Raw genomic sequence first — 26,519 nt, 5'->3', positions numbered from 1 at the left:
ATCCCAGCTACTCGGGAGGCTGAGGCAGGAGAATCGCTTGAACCCAGGAGGCAGAGGTTGCAGTGAGTCAAGATCACACCATTGCACGTCAGCCTGGGGACAAGAGTGAGACTTCATCTCAGGGGGGAAAAAGAAAACCCACTATATTCAATGGGCTCACCATAGTAAACTGGTAAACTCGTTCATATAAACAAATTTTTAACAGATTCAAAACAAAGCATTACCATGTCATAAACTGTGCTTTAAAATTCACTTTCATGTAAGGATATTTTCAACTATTTCACAAACTGTTCTCGCTTTACATACAGTTATCGCTCAAAATTGTTGAAGACATGAGATATAGATCACTTAAACCCTAAATGTTCTCAATTAACAAGAAATTTTAGAAGTAAATAGTATTTAGAGTCCTTGTTAACTTTTTAGTCATATTCAACAACTATTTAGGCGATGCATACATATTCTAACCTCCTCCTGCAAAGAACTCTCTATATGGAAAAGAAATAGAAGTGGCCCAGCAAGGTGGCTTATATCTGAAATCCTAGCATTTTGGGAGGCTAAGACCGAGGCAGGAGGATAGCTTGAGGCCAGAGTTTTGAGACCAGTTTGGGCAACATGGCGAGGGCTCATGTCTGTAAAAAAGTTTTTTAAAAAGTAGCGAGGCGTGGTGGTACACAGCTGTATTTACAGCTACTAAGGCTAAGGCAGGAGGATTACTTGAACCCAGAAGTTTGAGGGGTTAGTGAACTATGACAGTGTCACTGCACTTAAGCCTGGGTAACAGAGGGAGACCCAGTCTCAAAAGAAAAACAAGAAAACAAACAAAATGAAAGTTTTCTTGTGTGTCTTATGTTTACCTCTAACTTCTCTTTCCTTTTCCAGTGACTATAATTTTCCTTCTCTTTGAAAATAAAATGCAGTTGCATTTATGAAATTATTCATTTATGAGATTGTCTTTAACCAGGACAGTTATGCCCAATATTCATTTCCTCTGCTAATCTGTATTTCATCCACTGAAACAGTTGCTATTTTTTTAAAAAATCCTTTTCCCATCTGTCACTTCATCTTATGTCCACTGCCTACAAAGGTGCTACAATTAGATACTAAAAAGAAAAATCTACACACTTTCTTAATGTGGCCTTTGTTTTTTAAAAATATCTACTGCTTAAATTAAAAAGTATATTGCATACCTGATCCATATCTAAAGTTGTTTCTATCATTTCCTGAAACTTGGAGAAATCAGAACGAAGATCAGTAAGAGGAGTCACAAAAACTGCCAACAATAATTTCTGGTGTTTTCCTAAAAGAAAGTAGTAAAACAAACAAATAAAAAGATCTCATTTTTACAAAATACAAATCATAAAAATGTGACTGAGATAAACAAGCATCATTTGATCCAAAAGGTACAAACAGTACAGTAGGTCTCCAAAGTTACTATTTACTCAGGTGTTTTAATTCAAATTGTTCAGTACTCAAGTTATTTTATAGAAAGGGAAATGTTGTAGCACTCAAAGCTTCGCACTAATAATACATTACCTCCCTTGTCTGTAAACCCAACAAGTAATACAGATGTAGAAATATGACATTAAATATGACTAAATGAATTTCATTTCTTATAGATTTAATAACCCAAAGTCATTAAAATAAAACCTCTAGTTTACGTCATATTCCTAATTTCCATTAATAACAGTGTTCCAATTAACAGATTAAATCAAGCCAAGTTTTTACACAATGGAACTGTACTTGATGGTATTTAAGGGTACATGATAGGGAGGCCGGGCATGGTGGCTCATGCCTATAATCCCAGTACTTTCGGAGGCTGAGACGGGCAGATCACTTGAGCTCAGGAGTTTGAGACCAGCCTGACCAACAAGGTGAAACCTCATCTCTGCTAAAAATACAAAAATTAGCCTGGTGTGGTAACACAGGCTTACAGTCCCAGCTACTCGGGAGGTTGAAGCAGGAGAATTGTTTGAACGCAGGAGGTGGAGGCTGCAGTTAGCCCAAGATCACACTACTGCCCTCCAGCCTGGGCAACAGAACGAGATTCTATCTCAAAAAAAAAAAAAAAAAAGAATACATGCTGGGGAATCATGTATGAAGAAGTAAGTGAAGCAATGGAGTACATACTGTAAAAAAGTAGGCAGGGCCGGGCGCGGTGGCTCAAGCCTGTAATCCCAGCACTCTGGGAGGCCGAGACGGGTGGATCACGAGGTCAGGAGATCGAGACCATCCTGGCTAACACGGTGAAACCCCGTCTCTACTAAAAAATACAAAAAACTAGCCGGGCGAGGTGGCGGGCACCTGTAGTTCCAGCTACTCGGGAGGCTGAGGCAGGAGAATGACGTGAACCCGGGAGGCAGAGCTTGCAGTGAGCTGAGATCCGGCCACTGCACTCCAGCCTGGGCGACAGAGCGAGACTCCGTCTCAAAAAAAAAAAAAAAGTAGGCAGGACTAGAGACCTGGGTAACGATCCCAGCTCTGCTACCTATTGGCTGTCTTATCTGGAGCATGATACTTTGAACCTCATTTTCCCTTTTTGTGCAAAGGAACAATAATAGCTACCCAGAAATAATAAATGAGATAACTATACACCATACTTGTACAGTCCTTGACACTTAACAGAAGCTCAACAACAGTTACTTTGTATTACTACTGGTATAACGCAAGGATTTTTTTTTAATCGCCAATAAATTCCCTTAGAAGAGTTCTGCAAGTGATATCTAATACACTGCATTTCACTCCAAAGCAACAGTTTCCAAACTTCTCTAGAAATTTTAGCAGCTATTGAGAAACCGATGAAAAACTACTATGAAGTCAGCAAAATTGTTTTAAGAATTCATGTTTTATTATTAATCACAACAGCATCTATACATATTTAGAAAACATGTACATACGTGTGAAGCACTATTTAGAGAGAATAAAAACAACACTTTGCCCACACAATGTCTGCTGTGCTACAATGCATAGTTCTTTATTCCAAATTAGCTCATGCACTATTGGTAAATAAGGGAATTGTGGCAGCAAAATTCAGAGGTGGCATTGGTTTATGAATGATTTTTTTTCCAGCCATTAATGTTTTAAAAGGATCAAGGTTAAGCTCTCACACAATTAAGAGTAAGCCTTAGCAGTGAAGACCTCAGAGTAGTTGGCTTAACAGCCACTGTACTTTCCACTCACTATATTATGTGGGAAAGCTCAAGGGTACAAAACATTTGCCAGTGTTTTCGAAAAAGAAAAAAAAAACAACGAATTCAATTTCATACCATGGTTCAGATTTTTAATTCTGACGAAACTAGCCTCTATTAGAAGCAAATGCCCTCAAGGACCTACATCTCAAAGGAGAAAACAACAGCCACAGATCTAAGGCTTCTAATGCTGGTGCTTGGGTGCAAATGTCAGGAAGGCCACAGTTTTTGTTAGTTTGTTATGCTTCTGTTAGAAGTGGTTTTTAAAAATTCATGTATTTTCAGGTCTGCTTCAACCCTGTTTTTTCTATAAGCTGTTATTTTTCTAGCACATGACTGAAGAAGGTTTTCCAAGAATCCATACTGCATAAATATCTGTATGAACTTCAGAACCTATGTCACCCTCAACATGTCCTCTGGCTCCTCAAGCACATGAGACCACTTTGCTGCAGCCCTTCTCAGTTTATAAACTTCCTTATGAGTTCTCCTGCTCCCTTATCCTCCAAGCTTTCACTAGCATCTTAAATTCCTTCCCTTCCTTGTAACTTGTACCAAACCCCAGTTGCCAATTTCCAACTAGATTTTGTAAAGCTACGTTCTTCACCAGTCATCACAGGCTAGAAAGCCCTATACAAGCTATTCTGAGGTCTTAACCAAAGGACTCCTGGTATTCATAGCAGTACATAAACAAAGAAGAAAATTCTAGTTTTATTTCCTCTAGCCTCTAGCTGAAATTTAGCATTTGCTTTCATTATTAATGTAGGCAATAAGCCATGGCAGTATTACCAGTACCTGTTACTAATTAAATCACCAGCTATATTTTCATATCGTATTAGTTTTGAGATATTTTAAAGCATCATTTAACCTCACTCTTACTTCGGAAGTAAAGCAGTAGGCTTTCTGTCAGGTATTTTTCAACACATTAATAAAAAGGACATTCTTTTTTTTTTTTTTTTTTTTGAGACGGAGTCTGGCTCTGTCGCCCAGGCTGGAGTGCTGTGGCCGGATCTCAGCTCACTGCAAGCTCCGCCTCCCGGGTTCACGCCATTCTCCTGCCTCAGCCTCCCAGTAGCTGGGACTACAGGCGCCGCTACCTCGCCCGGCTAGTTTTTTGTAGTTTTTAGTAGAGACGGGGTTTCACCGTGTTAGCCAGGATGGTCTCGATCTCCTGACCTCATGATCCGCCTGTCTCGGCCTCCCAAAGTGCTGGGATTACAGGCTTGAGCCACCGCGCCCGGCCCAAAAAGGACATTCTTACATCAAGACTTTGTTTCATATTTTGATAAGTATATTTCAATACAATTGGTTTCCTTTGTAACTCTGCATTTTATTTTATGTATTTAAAAACACTACTAATGGGCTTCATTAGTAGCCAAGAAGGTCCACAGCACAAAAAAAAGTTAAAAATCTCAGACAGGCCTCTGGTCTCAACTCCTACCAACCTCGTCATAATTCTCTACCTCTATGCTTGACCACTTTAGGTTTCCTTCGCTCCTGCAACAAGGTAAGACCACGTCAGCCTTATGTCCTTGCACTGGCTGATCCCACGAGCCTCCCCTCCTCCCTCAATTTTTTTTTTTTTAAGATGAGGTCTCACTCTAGCACCCTAGATGAAGTGCAGTGGCGCAATCATGGCTCACTGCAGCCTTGACCTCCCAGGCTCAGGCAATCCTCCAAGCTCAGCCTCCTGAGTAGCTGGACTACAGGTGCATTTCACCACGCCTGAGTAATTTTTGTGTTTTTTGTACAGATGAGATTTCGTCATGTTGCCCAGGTTGGTGACAAACTCCTGGGCTCAAGTGATCTGTCCACCTCCACCTCCCGAAGTGCTGGGATTACAGGTATGAGCCACCATGCCCGGACTCCTTCCTCTCTCCCCTCCAATTCTTAACAGCTGGCTCCGTTTTATGGTTCAAGTCTCACCTTAGATAGCAATTCCTTAAAGAGGCCTTCTTTGGCCACAGGATCTGTTGTCTCCCTGGCTCCTTGCCAAGTCACTGTATCACACCAATACATTATGCTTTCTTTATTGTACTTAATGCTATTTTAAATTCTTGTCCATTTATTTCCCTATTGTCTGTCTCCCTCCACTCTTTCACTATTATGGAAACTCTACACAACAGGGACTTCATCTATCAGAACTCCTAAAAAATGTTTGGCACAAAGTAGCCAGTTGATATTTGTTGAATGAATGACTTTATAAAGGAAGGGAACAAGAAACTGATAAGGTAACCAATTTCTTTAGTAAGAATCTCAAAGATCACACAGGGAAATTATTTGTTAGCTTCTTAAGTGTATCAAAATGTAAAATGCTCAAATAATCAAGTCATTAAATAACTTTTGTTAGGAACTCCAGATTAATTGTCAGCAAGATTCACTTAAAACTCCGTGAAGATTTCATTTTCAAGAACACAACTGTGTACCTCATGAACTTCTGCAAATGCTTAGGTCAATAAGGGTAAGAATTGGGAGGCATGGTGGCTCACGCCTGTAATCCCAACACTTTGGAAGGCTGAGGCGGGTGGATTATCTGAGGTCAGGAGTTTGAGGCCAGCCTGGCGAACAGGGGAAACTACTCACATATCTAATAAAAACACAAAAATAAGCCGGGCATGGTGGCATGTGCCTGAAATCCCAGCTACTCGGGAGGCTGAGGCAGGGGAACTGCTTGAACTCGGGGGGTGGCGGCTGCAATGAGCCGAGATCGTGCTACTGCACTCCAGCCTGGGCAAGAGAGTGAGACTCCATCTCAAAAAAGCATAAGTATTAACATTTCTATAACAACCCTAAACATAAGCTAATCACTATTAAATCATCACTTACTATAATAAAAAAATGTAAAAAATATCAGGATAAATTGAAAGCCCATCAAGAATAAGTGATTCAGGCTGGGCGTGGTGGCTCATGCCTGTAATCCCGGCACTTTGGGAGGCCAAGGCGGGTGGATTGCTTGAGGTCAGGAGTTTGAGACTAGGCTGACCAACATGGTGAAATCCCATCTCTACTAAAAATACAAAAACTGAGCCAGGCATGGTGGTGCATGCCTGTAATCGCAGCTACTCGGGAGGCTGAGTCAAGAGAATCACTTGAACCCAGGAGGCAGAAGTTGCAGTGAGCTGAGACCATGCCACTACACTCCACCTTGGGTGACAGAGCAAGACTCTCTGTCTCAAAAAAAAAAAGAATGAGTAGTTTAGTTCAGGGCTCACACCTGCAATCCCAACACTTTGGGAGGCAAAGGTGGGGCGAATTGCTTGAGGTCAGCAGTTCAAGACAAGCCTGGCCAACATAGTAAAACCCTGTCTCTACTAAAAATACAAAAATTAGCCAGGCATGGTAGTGGGCACCTGTAATCCCAGCTACTCAGGAGGCTGAGGCAGGAGAAATCACTTGAACGTGGGAGGCAGAAGTTGCAGTGAGGCGAGATTGCACCATTGCACTCCAGCCTGGGCAACACAGTGAGACAGTGCCTCAAAAAAATAAAGAATAAGTGGTTTAGGCCAAGCATGGTAACTCACGCCTGTAATCCTAGCACTTTGGGAAGCTGAGGCAGGAGGATCACCTGAGTCCAGGAGTTCAAGACCAGCCTGGACAACATGGCAAGCCCCCTCTCAGCGGGAAGTAAAAAAAAAAAAGAGTAAGTGGGCTGGGTGCAGTGGCGTACACCTGTAATCCCAGCAGTTTGGGAAGCCGAGGCGGGCGGATCATGAGGTCAGGAGATCAAGACCATCCTGGCTAACACAGTGAAACACTGTCTCTACTAAAAATAAAAAAAATTAGCCGGGCGTGCTGGCAGGCACCTGTAGTCCCAGCTACTCAGGAGGCTAAGGTAGGAGAATGGTGTGAATCCGGGAGGCAGAGCTTGCAGTGAACCGAGATTGTGCCACTGTACTCCAGCCTGGGTGACAGAGCGAGACTCCATTTCAAAAAAAAAAGAGTAAGTGGTTCACTAAGATACACTCCTGTAGAACTTACCTGGAGAAAAGGAAAGAGAGGGAAAGAGAGAAAAAAAGAGAGAGAGAGAGACAGACAGACAGAGACAGAAAGAGACAGAGATACACTGATACACTTCTGGCCAGACACCATGGCTCATGCCTATAATCCCAGCACTTTGGGAAGCCTAGGCAGGTGGATCACTTGATGTCACAAGTTTGAGACCAGCCTGGCCAACATGGCAAAACCCTATCTCTACTAAAAATACAAAAAAAATTAGCCAAGTGTGGTGGCACACACCTAAAATCCAAGAAGTCTGGGATTATGTTAAATGACCAAACCTAAGAATAACTGACATTCTGGAGGAAGAAGGGAAATCTAGAAGTATGGAAAACATATCTGGGGGAATAATCGAGGAAAACCTCCCAAGCCTTGCTAGAGACCTAGACATCCAAATACAAGAAGCTCAAAGAACACCTGGGAAATTCATTACAAAAAGATCATCACCTAGGTACGCTGTCATCAGGTTATCCAAAGTTAAGATGAAGGAAAGAATCTTAAGAGCTGTGAGGCAAAAGCACCAGGTAACCTATAAAGAAAAACCTATCAGATCAACAGCAGATTTCTCAGCAGAAACCCTACAAACCAGAGGAATTAGGGTCCTATCTTCAGCCTCCTCAAACAAAACAATTATCAGCCAAGAATTTTGTATCCAGGGAAACTAAGCTTCATAAACGAAAGAAAGGTCACACCTCAGGGAACTAGAGAAACAAGAACAAACCAAACCCAAACCCAGCCGAAGAAAGGAAATAACCAAGATCAGACCAGAACTAAATGAAACTGAAACAAACAAAAAACATTCAAAAGATACATGAAACAAAAAGCTGGTTATTTGAAAAGATAAATAAAAAGACCATTAGCAAGATTAACCGAGAAAATCCAAATAAGCTCAAATTGGAAACGAAACAGGAGCTATTACAACTGACACCACAGAAATACAAAAGATCATTCAAGGTTACTACGAACACCTTTACATACATAAACTAGAAAACCTAGAGGAGGTGGATAAATTCCTGGAAAGATACAACCCTCCTGGCTTTAATCAGGAAGAATTAGCCTGAGCAGAGCAACAACAAGCAGCAAGATAAAAATGGTAATTTAAAAATTACCAACAAAAAAAAGTCCAGGACCAGACAGATTTACAGCAGAATTCTACCAGACATTCAAAGAATTGGTACCAACACTATTGACACTATTCCACAAGATAGAGAAGGAGGGAACCCTCCTGAAATCATTCCACGAAGCCAGTATCACCCTAATACCAAAACCAAGAAAGGACATGATCAAAAAACTACAGACCAATATTCCTGATGAACACAGATGCCAAAATCTTTAACAAAATACTAGCTAATTGAATCCAACAACATATCAAAAAGATAATGCATCATGATCAAGTGGGTTTTATACCAGGGACATAGGAATGGTTTAACATACCCAAGTCAGTAAATGTGATACATCACATAAACAGAATTAAAAACAAAAATCACATGATCATCTCAACAGGTTCAGAAAAAGCACTGGACAAAATCCAGCATCCCTTTAGCATTAAAACTCTCAGCAAAATCAGCATACAAGGGACACACCTCAATGTAATAAAAGCCATCTTGACAAACCCACAGCCAACAATAATATTGAATAGGGAAAAGTTGAAAGCATTCCCTCTAAGAACTGGAACAAGATAAGGATGCCCGCTCTCACCACTCCTCTTCAACATAGTACTGGAAGTCCTAGCCAGAGCAATCAGACAAGAAAAAGAAATAAAGGACATCCAAATCAGTAAAGAGGAAGTCAAACTGTCATTGTATGCTGATGATACAATTGTTTACCTAGAAAACCCTAAAAACTCCTCCAGAAAGCTCCTAGAACTGATGAAAGAATTCAGCAAAGTTTCTGCATACAAAATTAATGTACACAAATCAGTAGCTCTTCTATACACCAACAGTGACCAAGCTGAGAATCAAATCAAGAACTCAACGCCTTTTACAATATTTACAATAGTTGCAAAAAAAATAAAATACTTAGGAAATACCTAACCAAGGAGTTGAAAGACCTCTACAAGGAAAACTACGAAACACTGCTGAAAGAAATTACAGATGACACAAACAAATGGAAACACATCCCATGCTCATGGATGGGTAGAATTAATACTGTGAAAATAACCACACTGCCAAAAGCAATCTACAAATTCAACACCATTCCCATTAAAATACCACCAAAGAATTAGAAAAACCAATTCTAAAACTCATACGGAACAAAAAAAAGAGTCCACATACCAAGGCAAGACTAAGAAAAAAGAACAAATCTGAAGGCATCAAATTATCTGATTTCAAACTATAAGGCCGCCAAACACAGCATGGTACTGGTATAAAAATAGGCACATAGACCAGTGGAACAGAATAGACTCCAGAAATAAACCCAAATACTTACAGTCAACTGATATTTGACAAAGCAAAAACATAAAGTGGGGAAAGAACACCCTATCCAACAAATGGTGTTGGGATCATTGGCAAGCAACATGTAGGAGAAAGAAACTGGATCCTCATCTCTCACCTTATACAAAAATCAACTCAAGATGGGTCAAGTACTTAAATCTAAGAACCTGAAACTATAAAGATTCTAGAAGATAACAATTGGAAAAATCCTTCTAGACACTGCCTTAGGCAAGGACTTCATGACAAAGAACCCAAAAGCAAATGCAATAAAAACAAAAACTAGCTGGAACTTAATTAAACTAAAGAGCTTTTGCAGCTGGGCATGGTGGCTCACACCTGTAATCCCAACACTCTGGGGGGTCAAGGCAGGTGGATTACCTGAGGTTGGCAGTTCGAGACCAGCCTGGCCAACACGGTGAAAAAATACAAAAATTAGCCAGGCATGGTGGCACACACCTGCAATCCCAGCTACTTGGGAGCCTGAGGCAGGAGAACTGCTTGAGCCCAGGAGGCAGAGGTTGCAGTGAGCCAAGATCATGCCACTGCACTCCAGTCTGGCCGACAGAGAGAGACTCTGTCTCAAAGAAAAAAGGAACAGTCAGCAGAAGAAAACAGACAACCCACAGAGTGGGAGAAAATCTTCACAATCTATACATCTGACAAAGGACTAATATCCAGAATCTACAACGAGCTCAAACAAAAAACCAAACAATCCCATCAAAAAGTGGGCTAAGGACATGAATAGACAATTCTCAAGAAAAGATATACAAATGGCCAACATAAAAAAATGCTCAACATCACTAACGATCAGGGAAATGCAAATCAAAACCACAATGCAATGCCACCTTACTCCTGCAAGAATGGTCATAATCAAAAAATAAAAAAATAATAGATGTGGGCGTGGATGCAGTGAACAGGGAACAGTTCTACACTGCTGGTGGGAATGTAAACTAGCACAACCACTAAGGAAAACAGTGTGGAGACTCCTTAAAGAACTAAAAGTAGAACTACCAGTTGATCCAGCAATCCCACTACTGGGTATCTACCCAGGGGAAAAGATACCATTATACAAAAAAAGATACTTGCACACGCATGTTTATAGCAGCAATATTCACAACTGCAAAAACTTGGAACCAACCCAAATGCCCATGAATCAACAAGTAGATAAAGAAACTGTGATACTACTCAGCCACAAAAAGGAATGAATTGGCCAGGCTCAGTGGCTCACGCCTGTAATCCTAGCAATTTGGGAGGCCGAGGCAGGTGGATCACAAGGTCAGGAGTTCAACAGCAGCCTAGCCAACATGGTAAAACCCCATCTCTACTAAAAATACAAAAATTAGCCAGGTGTGGTGGTGGGCACCTGTAATCCCAGCTACTCAGGAGGCTGAGGCAGGAGAATGGCTTGAACTCAGGAGGAGAAGGTTGCAGTGATGCAAGATGGGATCACTGCACTCCAGCCTGGGAAAAAGAGCAAGACTCAGTCTAAAAAAAAAAAAAAAAAAAAAATTAGCACTGGTTACTCTGCTGGAGTTAAACTGGGAGTTGACTTCTTTTTACATTATTACCTTTATAATTGAAAGAAAAAACATAGGCCGGGCGCGGTGGCTCAAGCCTGTAATCCCAGCACTTTGGGAGGCCGAGACAGGCGGATCACGAGGTCAGGAGATCGAGACCATCCTGGCTAACCTGGTGAAACCCCATCTCTACTAAAAAACACAAAAAACTAGCCGGGCGTGGTGGCGGGCGCCTGTAGTCCCAGCTACTCGGGAGGCTAAGGCAGGAGAATGGCCTAAACCCGGGAGGCGGAGCTTGCAATGAGCTGAGATCCGGCCACTGCACTCCAGCCTGGGTGACAGAGTGAGACTCCGTCTCAAAAAAAAAAAGAAAGAAAGAAAAAACATGGAGTCAGGAGCTGTGGCTCACACCATAATCCCAGCACTTTGGGAGGCCAAGGCAGGTGGATCCCTTCAGGCCAGGACTTTGAGACCAGCCTGGCCAACATGGTGAAACTCCGTCTGTACTGAAAATACAAAAATTAGCTGGGCATTGAGGCACAGACCTGTAATTCCAGCTATTCGGGAGGCTGAGGCACGAGAATTATCTGAACCCAGAGACCAAGGTTGTAGTGAGTCGAGACTGCACCACTGTACTCTAGCCTGGGTGACAGAGCAAAACTCTTGTCTCAAAAATAAAATAAAATAAAAAAATATAGAAGCTAAACAATGGGTACACATGGACATACAGAGAGAATTAACAGATACTGGGAACTCCCAAAGGGCAGAGGCAGAGAGAGGGATGAGAATTGAAAAATTACCACCTACTGGGTACAATGTTCATGAGCACAATAGAAGTACAAAGCTCACCATGACACAATATATCCATGGCACAAACCTGCACATATACCCCGAATCTATAAAAATAAAATAATAAGGCCAGGAGCAGTGGCTTACACCATAATCCTAGCACTTTGGGAGGCCGAGGCAGGCGGACTGCCTGAGCTCAGGAGTTCGAGAACAGCCTGGGCAACACAGTGAAACTCCACCTCTACTAAAAATACAAAAAACTAGCCAGGCGTGGTGGCATGCGCCTGTAGTCCCAGCTACTCAGGATCCTGAGGCAGGATAATTGCTTGAACCCAGGAGGCGGGATAGCACCACTATACTCCAGCCTGGGCGACAGAGCAAGACTCCATCTCCAAAAAAATAAAAAACAAAAAATAAATAGCCTGGCCTAGAAAGCAGTTTTAGAAAATTACTCACGGAAAAAGAAAAAACAAAACAAAACACCAGAGAAGTACACAGACCTTTAAAGTTTCTCCATAATAATTTACTGAAATGTTAAAATAACAATAGATGTTAGCTAAATATCAATTATAATAGGTAACTGTTAATATTTAAATTGTCAAAAAGCTGGCCAGGCGTGGTGGCTCACGCCTGTACCCACAGCACTTTGGGAGGCCGACACGGGTGGATCACGAGGTCAGGAGTTCAAGACCAGCCTGACCAATATGGGGAAACCCCATCTCTACTAAAAATGCAAAAATTAGCCGTGCGTGGTGGCACACGCCTGTAATCCTAGCTACTCAGGAGGCTGAGGCAGGAGAATTGCTTGAACCCGGGAAGTGGAGTTTGCAGTGAGCCAAGATCATGCCACTGCACTGCAGCCTGGGAGACAAAGCAAGATTTCGTCTCAAAAAAAAAAAAAAAAGTCAAAAACTGTCAAACATCCTCAGGAGGTTGAGGCAAGAGGACTGCTTGAGCCCAAGAGTTCAAGACCAGCCTGGGTAATATAGCAAGGCCTCATCTCAAAAAAAAAAAAAAAGTAAAAAGTCAAACAATATTAGTTAAATTATGGCAAGTGACAATTAGTACTATATACATTATTACCCTATCAATATTTTCTATTAGACTTTTGCATACAGCCAGTTCTGCTATATAATGCAACGTATGTATTCCTAAAAATCAGAACACTATGCAGTGAAAACCAGAGCCGGTCGGGTGTGGTAAGGCACGTCTGTAATCCCAGCACTTTGAGAGGCGAAGGCGGGCTGATTACTTGAGCTCAGGAGTTCCAAAGCAGCCTGGCAACATGGAAAAACTGTCTCCACAAAAGTATAAAAATTAGCTGGGCAATGGCTCATACCTGCAGTCCCAGTTACTTGGGAGGCTGAGGTGGGAGGATAGCTTAAGCTGGGAGGCCAAGGCTGCAGAGAGCCGAGACCACACCACTGCACCCCAGCCTGGGGAACAGAGTGAGGTCATTTCAAAAAAACAACAAAAAACAGCACTTATGAGAAAACTGGAGTTCAAGCCACAACTCTCAGAACCTTCATCAGTGACACGTTAAAAAATAAAGACAGGAACCTCATAAAAGTAGCAGCAGTTTTATACACGTGAAATGGTTAAGAAATACATAACTATTAAAATAAATAAGTCACCTTGCAAAAGATAAGCAACTTGCTTGTGGAGTGGCCTTTTTTCTTTTTTTTTTAATTTTTTGAGATGGAGTCTTGCTCTGTTGCCCAGGCTGGAGTGCAGTGATGTGATCTTGGCTCACTGCAAGCTCTCCTTTCCGGGTTCACAACATTCTCCTGCCTTGGCCTCCAGAGTAGCTAGGTCCACAAGTGCCCGCCACCACGCCCAGCTAGTTTTTTCTAGTTTTTTAGAAGAGACGGGGTTTCACCATGTTAGCCAGGATGGTCTCGATCTCCTGACCTCGTGATGTACCTGCCTCGGCCTCCCAGAGGAAATGCTGGGATTACAGGCATGAGCCACAGTGGAGTGGACTTCTAAAGGGCTGCAGCTTCTGAGTTACTGCAAAATGGTCAAAGGAGTACTGTCCGAAATGGGTAGCAAAGTTGTAACACCAGATGTGAATGGGTATGGTTCATAACACATACAGGAAAATGAGGTAGATATTTCAAGAGCATCTGTATGTGTATCTTTTGTATATTTCTACACTGCTCAGTTCAGCTGGATGCATTTTTCTGCATTCACCTAGTGTTTCCTAGGGATTTGTGCATAAGCAAACTCAAAATCTACATTATGCTCAAATCGTTCCCTAATATACCACCCACACTGGAACAAATCTGTTTTCAAAACAAGTGTTACAGCGGAACTGTGTATAATTTGGTTTAAAGAAACAACCTATATCAAAACAATAATGACTATATCTGGACAGCATGATAATGATCTACAAAGGACTTATATTGCTTTTATAAACTGATGAAGATGAGATTTAAAGAATATATTTCCAACATACAAAATCCAGCCAAACCTTAAATAGTAGCCTCCATAGGCTAAGGGTTTTTTAAAAAGGCTAAATAAGTAACACAGATTCCTTTTATCATCTCCCTTTCCAGAAATGCCAAATAAATCACTTTTATATTCTTATTCTCCATTTAGAAGGAAACCACACAATCAGGTAAAAAATGTGATTATTATACTAATGTACTATGTTATTTCGGGTCAAGGGCAATGGAGATAAGCACTTCTACTCTGCATGAGAAGAACAGAGAAGCTCACAGAAAAGGTGACATTTGAGTTCAATCTTGGAAAAATGAGTAGGGGTTCATCACATGGACAAGGACATTAAAGGCAGGAAAACATGCATAAAAGCATAAAAAGGCATGGCATGTCTGGAGACTAGCAGCAGTACACTGAGACAGAGGGTGTAGGTGAAGGAGTATGGGGGAAGCTGAACAGGGAGAGGGAAGCGATGGCCAAGCCACGTGAAGAAATGGGGCCTTGTCCTGAAGATTATGGGAAGCAATTAATGTGTTTTAAACTGAAGAGGCAACGTATTCTGAATTGATGACATGATCAGATGAGCTAACAAAGACTACAACCAGTTTAATGAAGAAGATGCACAGACCATGCGGGGGTGGGGGAACAGCAAATGTGAGGTACTTAAGGAGTGTATTAAACAGAAACAGATGGTAACTGGGTATCAGGAAAGGGAAGGGTTATGCATCTCAGTATTGTAGCTGTTATAATAAAATTCATCAAAAAAAAAAATCTGAGGATGGGAGCAGTGGCTCATGCCTATAACCTTGCACTTTGGGAGGCCGAGGTAGGCAGATTGCTTGAGTCCAGGAGTTCAAGACCAGCCTGGCAACGTGATGAAAGCCCCATCTCTACAAAAAATTTTTAAAAATTAGTTGATCATGATGATGCATGCCTGTAGTCCCAGCTACTTGGGAGACTGAGGTGAGAGGATCACTTGAGCTGAGCCCAGGAGGTCAAGGCTCCAGAACTCCAGCCTGGGTGACAGAGTGAAACCCTGTCTCAAAACAAAATAAAGATACCTGGATAAATTGTTTTAAGCACTATCAGAAATTTGCCCTAACAGTAGAATATTGTTATTTTAAGTTTTGTCCCAGTTTTTTCAGGTTTGAGAGACATAAGGAATATGGGAGGCCAAGTATACCTTTTCGGAAATTAGCTATCTCTTAGCGGAGAAAGATTTAAAAGAGCCGAAATCACTCAATGTGAATCTACTTTCTAGACAGCTGCTGCCCTCTACTGTCTCTCTGAATTCACTTTATTTATTTATTTATTTATTTATTTATTTATTTATTTATTTATTTATCAGGAAAAAAATAAACTTAAAATAAAAAAAAAAAAAAAAAAAAAAAAAAAAAAAACACAAGATAGCAGGAGAGCATACTCAATTTCTAGCAATATATTAATATATTAAGAAAAAGAAAAACTTTTAAGCCATGATTTTGTCTTTAAACATAGTACCTTTGGTCTATTTTCTTTACAAATTAGCCTCACTTTTTACTTTCTCCTTGCAGTCAGTATGCTAAAGAGCTATACTGAGTTCTACAAAATGCCACTGTTTTTTGTTTTGTTTTGTTTTAAAAAAAAACCTCACAGAGATCCTTTAGGGAGTTCCCAATGACCAGAGTACACCTAAAATTCAACAAATTTCAAACATTTTGTGTAAAAGAAAAGAACACAGCTCTGAGCACAACACATAGAAAACAGATTTTCCTCTGTAACATTTTCCAGGCTAAACCACTTCAAATACCTGAACTGGACATCAGCTGCAAGACCTATAATGTGAAGCATCTGATTTAGATAATGTTATGATCACTCACAGGTCCATATAACTTAAATCTAACACCAGAGAAGTAGGAAATTGTTGACTTGTTGCAAACTGTCACCAATATATTAGACTGTGCCTATACAGGGAGGTTAAGGAAGGAAGCCAAGTTACCCTCAACCCCAATTCCTAATTTCCTTAATTATCCCAGGGAGTGAGAAAGATCACCCAAGGAATGTGCAGAGCAGTACTTCTTACCTTCTATGGGGAGAGGAGGGTATTTATATACATTTTTTGTTTCTTCCCTCTCTATCAGGAAAGACATATATCCCTTGGAATATCTGATGAAAGTTACAAATCCAGCCAGGCGCGGTGGCTCAAGCCTGTAATCCCAGCACTTTGGGAGGCCGAGATGGGCTGATCACGAGGTCAGGAGATCGAGACCATCCTGGCTAACACAGTGAAACCCCGTCTCTACTAAAAAATACAAAAAACTAGCCGGGCGAGGTGGCTGGCGCCTGTAGTCCCAGCTACTCGGGAGGCTGAGGCAGGAGAATGGCGTAAACCCGGGAGGCGGAGCTTGTAGTGAGCTGAGATCCCGCCACTGCACTCCAGCCTGGGCCACAGAGCGAGACTCCGTCTCAAAAAAAAAAAAAAGAAAGTTACAAATCCCCAGCCTAGCCAACATAATGAAACCCCGTCTCTACTAAAAATACAAAAATTAGCTGGGCATGGTGGCACATGCCTGTAATCCCAGGTACTTGGGAGCCTGAGGCAGGAGGCAGGAGACAGAAGTTGCAGAGAGCCGAGATCACACCACTGCACTCCACCCTGAGCCCACAGAGTGAGACTCCGTCTCAAAAAACAGAAAGTTACAAATCCTTTCTCCAGAAAATATACACATACACAAAATGTTGCACAAAGTTTCAGGAAGCCTCTAAGAACTCATTCAAAGAATCCCAGCTTAGCCAGGCACAATGGCTCAAATCGGTAATCCCAGCACTTTGGGAGGCCCAGGCAGGCAGATTACTTGAAGTCAGGAGTTCAAGACCAGCCTGGCCAACACAGTGAAACCCCCATCTCTACTAAAAATACAAAAATTAGCCAGGCATGGTGGCACACACCTGTAACCCCAGCTACACGGGAGGCTGAGGCACAAGAATCACTTGAACCCAGAAGCGATTGGAGTTGGAGTGAGCTGAGATTGTACCACTGCACTCCAGCTTGGGCAACAAAGTAAGACTCTGTCTCCACAAAAAAAAAAAAAAAAAAAAAAAAAAACCCAGCTTTTCCTGTTATTAAGTGAAATGAGAGCCAAAAATATAATTTGATAGGGTAAAGGAACACTTAAGAAAGCTAAAAACAAGGATAGGCCAGGCGCGGTGGCTCAAGCCTGTAATCCCAGCACTTTGGGAGGCCGAGACGGCGGATCACGAGGTCAGGAGATCGAGACCATCCTGGCTAAACGGTGAAACCCCGTCTCTACTAAAAATACAAAAACTAGCTGGGCGAGGTGGCGGGCGCCTGTAGTCTCAGCTACTCAGGAGGCTGAGGCAGGAGAATGGTGTAAACCCGGGAGGCGGAGCTTGCGGTGAGCTGAGATCCGGCCACTGCACTCCAGTCCGGGCGACAGAGCAAGACTCCGCCTCAAAAAAAAAAAAAAAAAAAAACACACACACACAAGGATAAAGAGAACCCATGGAACAAAAAAAAGAAAATCAGGAATACAAAAATGTTTAACATAACCTTAGAAAGGAGAGTTTCAAGGATGGGCATGGTGGCTCACGCCCGTAATCCTAGCACTTTGGGAGGTTGAGGCGGGTAGATCACGAGGTCAGGAGTTCAAGACCAGCCTGGCCAACATAGTGAAACCCCATCTCTACTAAAAAAATATAAAAAATTAGCCGGGCATGGTGGTGGGCAACTGTAATCCTAGCTACTCGGGAGGCTGAGACAGGGGAATCACTTGAACCCGGGAAGCAGAGGCTGCAGTGAGCCGAGATTGTGCCACTGCACTCCAGCCTGGGTGACAGAGTAAGACTCCATCTCGAAAAAAAAAGAGAGTTTCAAGATCAAAATTGTCAAAATCAGTGAAGCTTCGTTAAAGACTATACCAACGCTGGGCACGGTGGCTCACACCTGTAATCCCAGCAATCTGGGAGGCAGAGGTAAGGCGGATCACCTCAGGTTGGGAGTTCGGGACCACCCTGACCAACGTGAAGAAAATCCATCTCTATTAAAAATACAAAATTAGCCAGGCGTGGTGGCAGGTGTCTGTAATCCAGCTACTTGGGAGGCTGAGGCAGGAGAATCACTTGAACCTGGGAGGCACAGGTTGCGGTGAGCCAAGATTGCGCCATTGCACTCCAGCCTGGGCAACAAGAGCAAAACTCCGTCTTAAAAAACTAAAAAAGGAAAGAAAAAAGCGGGGGGGACTATCCCGCATTCACTGGACTTAGCAAAAAATAAAGGTCACCTAGCAAATGCCCTTTCAGTACTGTGGTCAGGGCTGGAAACCAGATGAATGAAAGGAAGACGGGAAGTGCAGGCTTTCAGAAACCCAGCTGGGAATGGAAAGAGGGAGAGAGAGATATTAATAGATGGTATTGGAAGAGGACCCAGGAACAAGGGTGCTTTTTTTAAAAAATAGATGTGTGCATCTAAAAATATGCAGTAGTAAAGAGCCAGTAAAGAATAAAAGCAAGTAGAAAGTAAGGAGTAAGAAGTGCGGGTGGGATGATGGGCGGAAAAAATTAAGAGGGTTCCTAACTTAAGGCCAATACTCCCTCTTGAAAATAAAAGGATATTATTTCCTATGTGATGCTAAAGATACATGAGAAAAAAATAAATGATCAAACAGCTGATTTAAACAGTGAGAGTGAATTGTTTAGAGAGTCTATCTCCATAATTGTACCCTGATTCCATCCCTAATACTGGTCAATCACCTTCTGTTTCTAGCTGGTCCTAATGGAATAAAACAAGAGGTATGGAATCAGAAAAGCACAGCAGTGGAAGACACACATTAACAGAATGGAGAAATAGAGGCACAAGGGGGATACACGGCTGCCTACACCACACTAAAAGAATATGAAAACAGCAAAGTATAAAGACTCATTTTCTTTTTCTTTTGTTCTTTTTTTTGAGATAGAGAGTTTCGCTCTTGTTGCCCAGGCTGGAGTGCAATGGCATGATCTCTGCTCACCGCAACCTCCACCTCCCGGGTTCGGGCGATTCTCCTGCCTCAGCCTCCCGAATAGCTGCGATTACAAGAATGTGCCACCACACTTGGCTAATTTTGTATTTTTAGTAGAAATGGGGTTTCTCAGCTGGGCACGGTGGCTCAAGCCTGTAATCCCAGCACTTTGGGAGGCCGAGACGGGTGGATCACGAGGTCAGGAGATCGAGACCATCCTGGCTAACACGGTGAAACCCCGTTTCTACTGAAAAATACAAAAAACTAGCTGGGCGAGGTGGCGGGCGCCTGTAGTCCCAGCTACTCAGGAGGCTGAGGCAGGAGAATGGTGTAAACCTGGGAGGCGGAGCTTGCAGTGAGCTGAGATCCAGCCACTGCACTCCAGCCTGGGTGACAGAGTGAGACTCCATCTCAAAAATAAATCATACTAATAATAATAATAATAAAGAAATGGGGTTTCTCCATATCAGTCAGGCTGGTCTCCAATGCCCGACCTCAGGTGATCTGCCCATCTCCACCTCCCAAAGTGCTGGGATTACAGGCATGAGCCACCGTGCCCAGCCAGTAGAGACTCATTTTCTTTTTTTCTTTTTTGTTGCCCAAGCTGGAGCGCAGTGATGTGATCTCAGCTCACTGCAACCTCCACCTCCTGGGTTCAAGCGATTCTCCTGCCTCAGCCTCCTGAGTAGGTGGGACTACAGGCGCCTGCCACCACACCCAGCTAATTTTTTGTAATTTCAGCTGATGTTTTTGTAACGGGATTTCACCATGTTAGCCAGGATGGTCTCAATCTCCTGACCTCGTGATCCGCCCACCTCGGCCTCCCAAAGTACTGGGATTACAGATGTGAGCCACCCTGCCTGGCCAAAGTTGTATTTCTTTAAGTCTGTCTACAAAGGAACAACAAAGCTTCCCCATAATATCAAAAGGTATGTTTTAATAGTTCTAAGCGATCATGATTAAGTAAAATTTTAAATGCTTTATGTTAAAAAAAAATTGTTTTAATTACTTTGGACCCTAAATTGCTTAAAATTTTTTTTAAAAAGTAAAAAATGCTTTACATATTAGACATAGCAAAATAATTACTAAAATTACTGGAGAAACATGGTTAAAATTTAAAACTATGCTTATTAGAGCAAGGTGATTTTATCCACCAATATTGTATTAATATGTGTCTTTGCTCACTTTACTCTGGTAACTTCACTTTGAATTCAACTGTTAGAGACCACCAAGACCCTCTATCTTAACTCTCCCATAGGTGTGCTGTGTGAGTTAATTCCAACAATTCTAATATTAGCCTGTACTGTTTTGTTTAAGTTCCTGCATGGCAACGACCCCTGATCAAGGCATGAAAAATACTGATTGAATAGTGGTGTTTTGTATTTGTGGGTCGGGGGATATTCAGGTGGTTTATTATCAGCATTGTTTAATGTGATTGATGAGTTGCACTTGGTCTCAATGAAGCTCTTCTTCTGACCTCCACTGAAGAGGCTAGAGAACAGGAACATGTCCGCTTGACAAGAAAAATATTAAAAAGCCCAGTGAAGACTCTATTTTGGGCTCCTATGTTCCAAGGTGTCCTGTGCACACATCCTGCTCTGAGAGAGAAAATGCACCCCATCACAGACTTTACACAACAAAGGACAACTGGAACTTGCACCCGAACTCCCTGGATGACTTGCTATGACAGCCTTTGACTGTGATGCATATCCTTACTATAATCCTGCTACTGGATTGTATCCTTTTCCTGTAATAAACTGTAGATGCACAATCATTGCCATTCTAGGCCCTGTGAGTCTTCTTCGGCAGTCAAACCCTTTTTCACTGCCTCTGTCAGTGCAATAGGCCTTAACTCTAACATTCATTTCCAAAAAGCAAAAATTTCTAACCTGTTACATGTCTTTTGGCTTCTGCCATGAAGCTAAGAGTCAATACAAACCTGTTATTAGAAGTCTGGGCCAGGCGCGGTGGCTCACGCCTGTAATCTCAGCACTTTGGGAGACCAAGGCGAGTGGATCACAAGGTCAGGAGATCGAGACCATCCTGGCTAATAAGGTGAAACCCTGTCTTTACTAAAAATACAAAAATTAGCCGGGTGTGGTGGTGGGCGCCTAAAGTCCCAGCTACTCAGGAGGCTGAGGGAGGAGAATGGTATGAACCTGGGAGGTGGAGCTTGCAGTGAGCCGAGACTGCACTCCAGCCTGGGCAACAGAGCGAGACTCCCTCAAGAAACACAGAAAGAGAAAAAGAAAGAAACAAAGAAACAGAGAGAGAGAGAGAGAAAGAAAAAAGGAAAGAAAGGAAAGGAGGAGAGGAGAGGAGGAAAAGAAAAAGAAAAGAAAGAAAGAAAGGAAAGAAAGAAGTCTGAACGTGTCCAGGTTCTGTGGCTCATGCCTATACTCCCAGCACTTTAGAAGGCCGAGGCAGGCAGATCACCTGAGATTGGGAGTTCGAGACCAGCCTGGCCAAAATGGTAAAACTAAAAGTACAAAAATTAGCCGGGCATGGTGGCACATGCCTATAATGCCAGCCACTCAGGAAGCTGAGGCAGGAGAATCACTTGAACCCAGGAGGCAGAGGCTACGGTGAGCCGAGATTGCACCTCTGCACTCTAGCCTTGGCAACAGAGCAAGACTCCATCTCAAAAAAAAAAAAAAAAACAACAACAAAAAGAGAAATCTTAATGTGTCCTAAGAGTGAGTCACCACCACCAACTTCATGATTCATGAGGACAGCACATTGCCAAGTATATATTGTATGAGTTGAAGGAAAACAAAAAACAAAATCATTTGTTACCTTCATGTTTTTCCAGAGCCTGTATAACACTGGGTAGTTGATTTATACCCTGATACAGTCGGTAACAATCTTGTAAGTTTGCTGCTTGTCTTTGAAACTTCTTGGCAAGTCGGTTAAGATCTGGGAATCGACGAAGTAAATCTTCTTGTAAAGTCTGCCTCAATTCTGCATCTTCTACAAAAGCTTCCACTAAATTCAATCTGAAATAAAATAACTTGAATTAATCTAAAATATTTTAGTATAAAATTAAAATTTGTCAACTAAGCACATAAGTCTCAACTAAGTGATCTCAAAATTCCATTTAAGAAGCTTGAATCCACCCGGTGCGGTGGTTCCCACCTGTAAGTAATCCCAGCACTTTGAGAGGCCGAGGCAGGCGGATCACCTGAGTTCGGGAGTTTCAGACTAGCCTGACCAACATGGAGAAACCCCGTCTGTACAAAAAATACAAAATTAGCTGGGCATGGTGGGTCATGCCTGTAATACCAGCTATTCGGGAGGCTGAGGCAGGAGAATCACTTGAACCCAGGAGGCAGAGGTTGCGGTGCACTGAGATCACGCCATTGCACTCCAGCCTGAGCAAGACTCTGTCTCAAAAGAAAAAAAAAGAAGAAGCTTGAATCTAGGCTGGGTGCAGTGGCTCACACCTATAATCCCAGCACTCTGGGAGGCCGAGGTGGGCAGATCTCAAGGTCAGGAGTTTGAGACAAACTTGGCCAGCATGGTGAAACCCCATCTCTACTAAAAATACAAAAAAATTAGCTGGGCATGGTGGCGCACGCCTATAATCCAGGCTACTCAGGAGGGTGAGGCAGGAGAATTGCTTGAACCCAGGAGGCAGAGGTTGCAGTGAGCCGAGACAGCGCCACTGTACTCCAGCCTGGGTGACAGAGCGAGACTCCGCCTCAAAAAAAAAAAAAAAAAGAAAGAAAGAAGCTTGAATCTATTCTGAAACGTTAGCTTTTTTAGAAGGTGGAAAGCTCTGTAAGACTGTGAGGCAAACATTTCCTGATTAGCTAAGAGTCAAATTAATGTTTAGTTAAGCAGTATCATAAGACACTGACATATACCCAATTTTGTTTGACTTTCATCAAACAGACATGCCTTAAATAGGAGAAAGGATTTCATTACTGGGATATTGTTATGGACACACTGTTGCACACGTAAATAGTGATGTTTAATGAAACAGAATTACAGTTCAAGAAATGTTGCCAAATCCAATACTTAGTGTATCTCTTACACATTTTTAGAATGCTTTCTAAAATTACCTCGACAGTACAAAGCCAAAAACTGTTAATTAAAAAACTAAAATAATTTTACTGCTTCCCAAAGTCAATAACATCTCAGCTTGTTTCAAGAACAATAGAATAAGGCCGGGCGCGGTGGCTCAAGCCTGTAATCCCAGCACTTTGGGAGGCCAAGACGGGCGGATCACGAGGTCAGGAGATCGAGACCATCCTGGCTAACATGGTGAAACCCCGTCTCTACTAAAAAAATACAAAAAACTAGCCGGGCGAGGTGGCAGGCGCCTGTAGTCCCAGCCACTCGGGAGGCTGAGGCAGGAGAATGGCGTAAACCCGGGAGGCGGAGCTTGCAGTGAGCTGAGGGCCGGCCACTGCATTCCAGCCTGGGCGACAGAGCGAGACTCCGTCTCAAAAAAAAAAAAGAACGATAGAATATGCAGTTCATATTACTTCTGTAAGTTATTGGAAATCAGTGACTTTTCATTTTTTTCAGTGTAACCACAGCAAGAAATATCTTTACATCACAATCTAGCACATGCATACACAGATCTATGATTAAAATACGTTTCACAAATCAATACTTCCTATTCCAATTAGGTGATACACTGCTATTTTCTTTTTTTTTTTTTGGAAACACAGTCTCGCTCTGTTGCCCAGGCTGGAGTGCAGTAGTGGAATCTCGGCTCACTGCAACCTCCAGTTCCCGGGTTCAAGTGATTCTCCTGCCTCAGTCTCCTGAGTAACTGGGACTACAGGCGCATGCCACCACACCCAGCTAATTTTTTTTTTTTAGTAGAGACGGGATTTCACCATGTTAGCCAGCATGGTCTCGACCTCCTCACCTCGTGATCCACCCGCCTCGGCCTCCCAAACTGCTGGGACTACAGGCATAAGCCCACTCTGCCATTTTCTATGGTATTTAATTCTTCAAATTGCTCTTTGTCACCTAATTTAACGACCCACTACTGGGTCACACCTTGCAGTTTGAAAAACAATGTTGGAGATGTTACTAACGTAATAGCTGAAAGGTAAATTGCTGAAGCTGAAAGGTAAACTAACAATCGGAGGTGGGAAAATGTTCCTACATATTTTGCACATCTCCAAGTACAGTTTTAGAGAAACTTTTCTGGAGGCCATAGGTATTACAGATGACTCAAGGTTCAGAATGCTATCAGATGAGCAACGATCTTATGTTTGTAAACAATGTGACAGTAAACTAAACCTCAAATTACACAGGTATAGAAAGGAAACAAATCTGCTTTCTAAATTAAGAAGCTGGGACTACAGGTGCCCGCCACCACACCCGGCTAATTTTTTCAGAGTTTTAGTAGAGACGGGGTTTCACTGTGTTAGCCAGGATGGTCTCGATCTCCTGACCTCGTGATCCTCCTGCCTCAGCCTCCCAAAGTGCTGGGATTACAGGCGTGAGCCACTGCCCCGGCCCTAAATTTCTTAACTATTTACTGACATCACTAGCATTTACAATTCCTGTGTTACCAAAATGTTTATCAAGCATGTTATATGAGGAAAAACATGTTATCTCCAGAGTACACACAAAATAGCCACATATAAAAACACATTTAAAGCATAATTTCAATTGGCAACACTGCCATTTTAGGCTACATAAATATTTGTTGTAAGGGGCTATTCCATGCTTGTTTAACAGAAACCCTAGATTCTACCCACTATACACTCTCTTCCTCAGCATGACAACCAAAAATGTCTCTCGACACAGCTGAATGTCCCCTGGAGGGAAAAACTGCCCCAGGTTGAGACTGCTGGCTTAAAGGAACTTGAACTAAAATACACTTTTTAAGAGAAAAGTAACCTAAACCATGTCCAGCTAATGTCTAGGCAGCTAACAACAGATACGTGTTTTTTATGGAAAATGCCAAATTAGTGGGAACACAATTTGCTGCCAAGTTTACAGCCCCGTCAATGGGGCTATAAACAAACATCAAGATTAATTAGGATGCCTACTGCTCCAGAAAAGATTTTTGTGGCGTATACTCTACATTTGAAAAAAGAAACAATGGATGTAGTCAAATTACACAATCCAATAAAGCGAACTTTGGGGGCTTTCCTAGCTAAGCATCTGGATCGAATTGGGCTTCATCAAGTCTGGTCCAAGGATCACCAGCATCAAAATCACTTGGAGGTAGATAATACAAAATCCCTGGGAGTGGGGCCCAGCTGTGAAATCCCATGCAATTATTATGCACACAGCTTGATTCTTATGCACACAGAAGTCTGAATCCTAACAATCACAGAAATCCCTTAGTTATCTTAACAAAGCAGGTAGGCCAGGTGCGGTGGCTCACGCCTGTAGGCCCAGCTCTTTCAGAGGTTGAGGAGGGTGGATCACGAGGTCAAGAGATCGAGACCATCCTGGCCAACCAACATGGTGAAACTCTATCTCTACTAAAAATACAAAAATTAGCTGGGCGTAGTGGCACACGCCTGTAGTCCCAACTACTCTAGAGGCTAAGGCAGGAGAATCGCTTGACCTGGGAGGCGCAGGTTGCAGTGAGCCGAGATCACGCCACTGCACTCCAGCCCAGGCGACAGAGCGTGATTCCATCTCAAAAAAAATAAAAACAAAGCAGGGAAGGAGGTATAAAGGGGCAAGAAAAGATTGACAAAGTCTAATGCTGGCTGACCTACACCCTCACCTTTCCTTTTCTCTTCTTTCCATAAAACTCCCATATCCTTGTGGGTGACACTGAGGTCAATGGTAAAAAACATCACAGAGAATATATTTCTGATAAAATAATCTTACACTTCTTCTCTGTTCCCCGTATTTTATCACTTAATTTCATCACTTAATCAAACTGACCAGAAAATAAATCCCAAGTAATCAACAGAGTTGAAGCGCCCACAAGCACACAAATCCTTTCCTCTCCTCAGTGGAAGAGGTGGCTATGCATCCCTACCTGTGAACTGAAAGGAGTCTGTGCAAAGTCAGCCAATTTTGTACCTCTGAAAAACTGATTTTCTACTGAATTTTATACTATATGATGTCTCATCTATTCAAGAGAAATTATTAGAAATAAAAAATTTATAAATATATATTGAAATGAAAAAAACTATAAATACTGTTGGGAAGGAATACAAATTATATTCA

General features: G+C 42.3%; 1 protein-coding gene across 1 annotated transcript in view; it reads right to left on the bottom strand.

The window, feature by feature from the left end:
• MSH2 (mutS homolog 2) overlaps nucleotides 1–26,519 on the bottom strand; it is a 74,684-nt gene that overhangs the window by 24,734 nt on the left and 23,431 nt on the right. Inside the window, exons 7-8 of the mRNA XM_023223854.1 lie at nucleotides 22,152–22,351; nucleotides 1,188–1,297 (exon numbers count right to left, since the gene is read on the bottom strand). Coding sequence (XP_023079622.1) covers nucleotides 1,188–1,297; nucleotides 22,152–22,351 — 310 coding nt within the window. The remainder of the gene's footprint in view (nucleotides 1–1,187; nucleotides 1,298–22,151; nucleotides 22,352–26,519) is intronic.

The sequence above is a fragment of the Piliocolobus tephrosceles genome, chromosome 15 (genome assembly GCF_002776525.5).
Source record: "Piliocolobus tephrosceles isolate RC106 chromosome 15, ASM277652v3, whole genome shotgun sequence".
In the NCBI taxonomy this organism is placed as follows: Eukaryota; Metazoa; Chordata; class Mammalia; order Primates; family Cercopithecidae; genus Piliocolobus; species Piliocolobus tephrosceles.
This window is presented reverse-complemented; position numbering and strand designations above follow the sequence as displayed.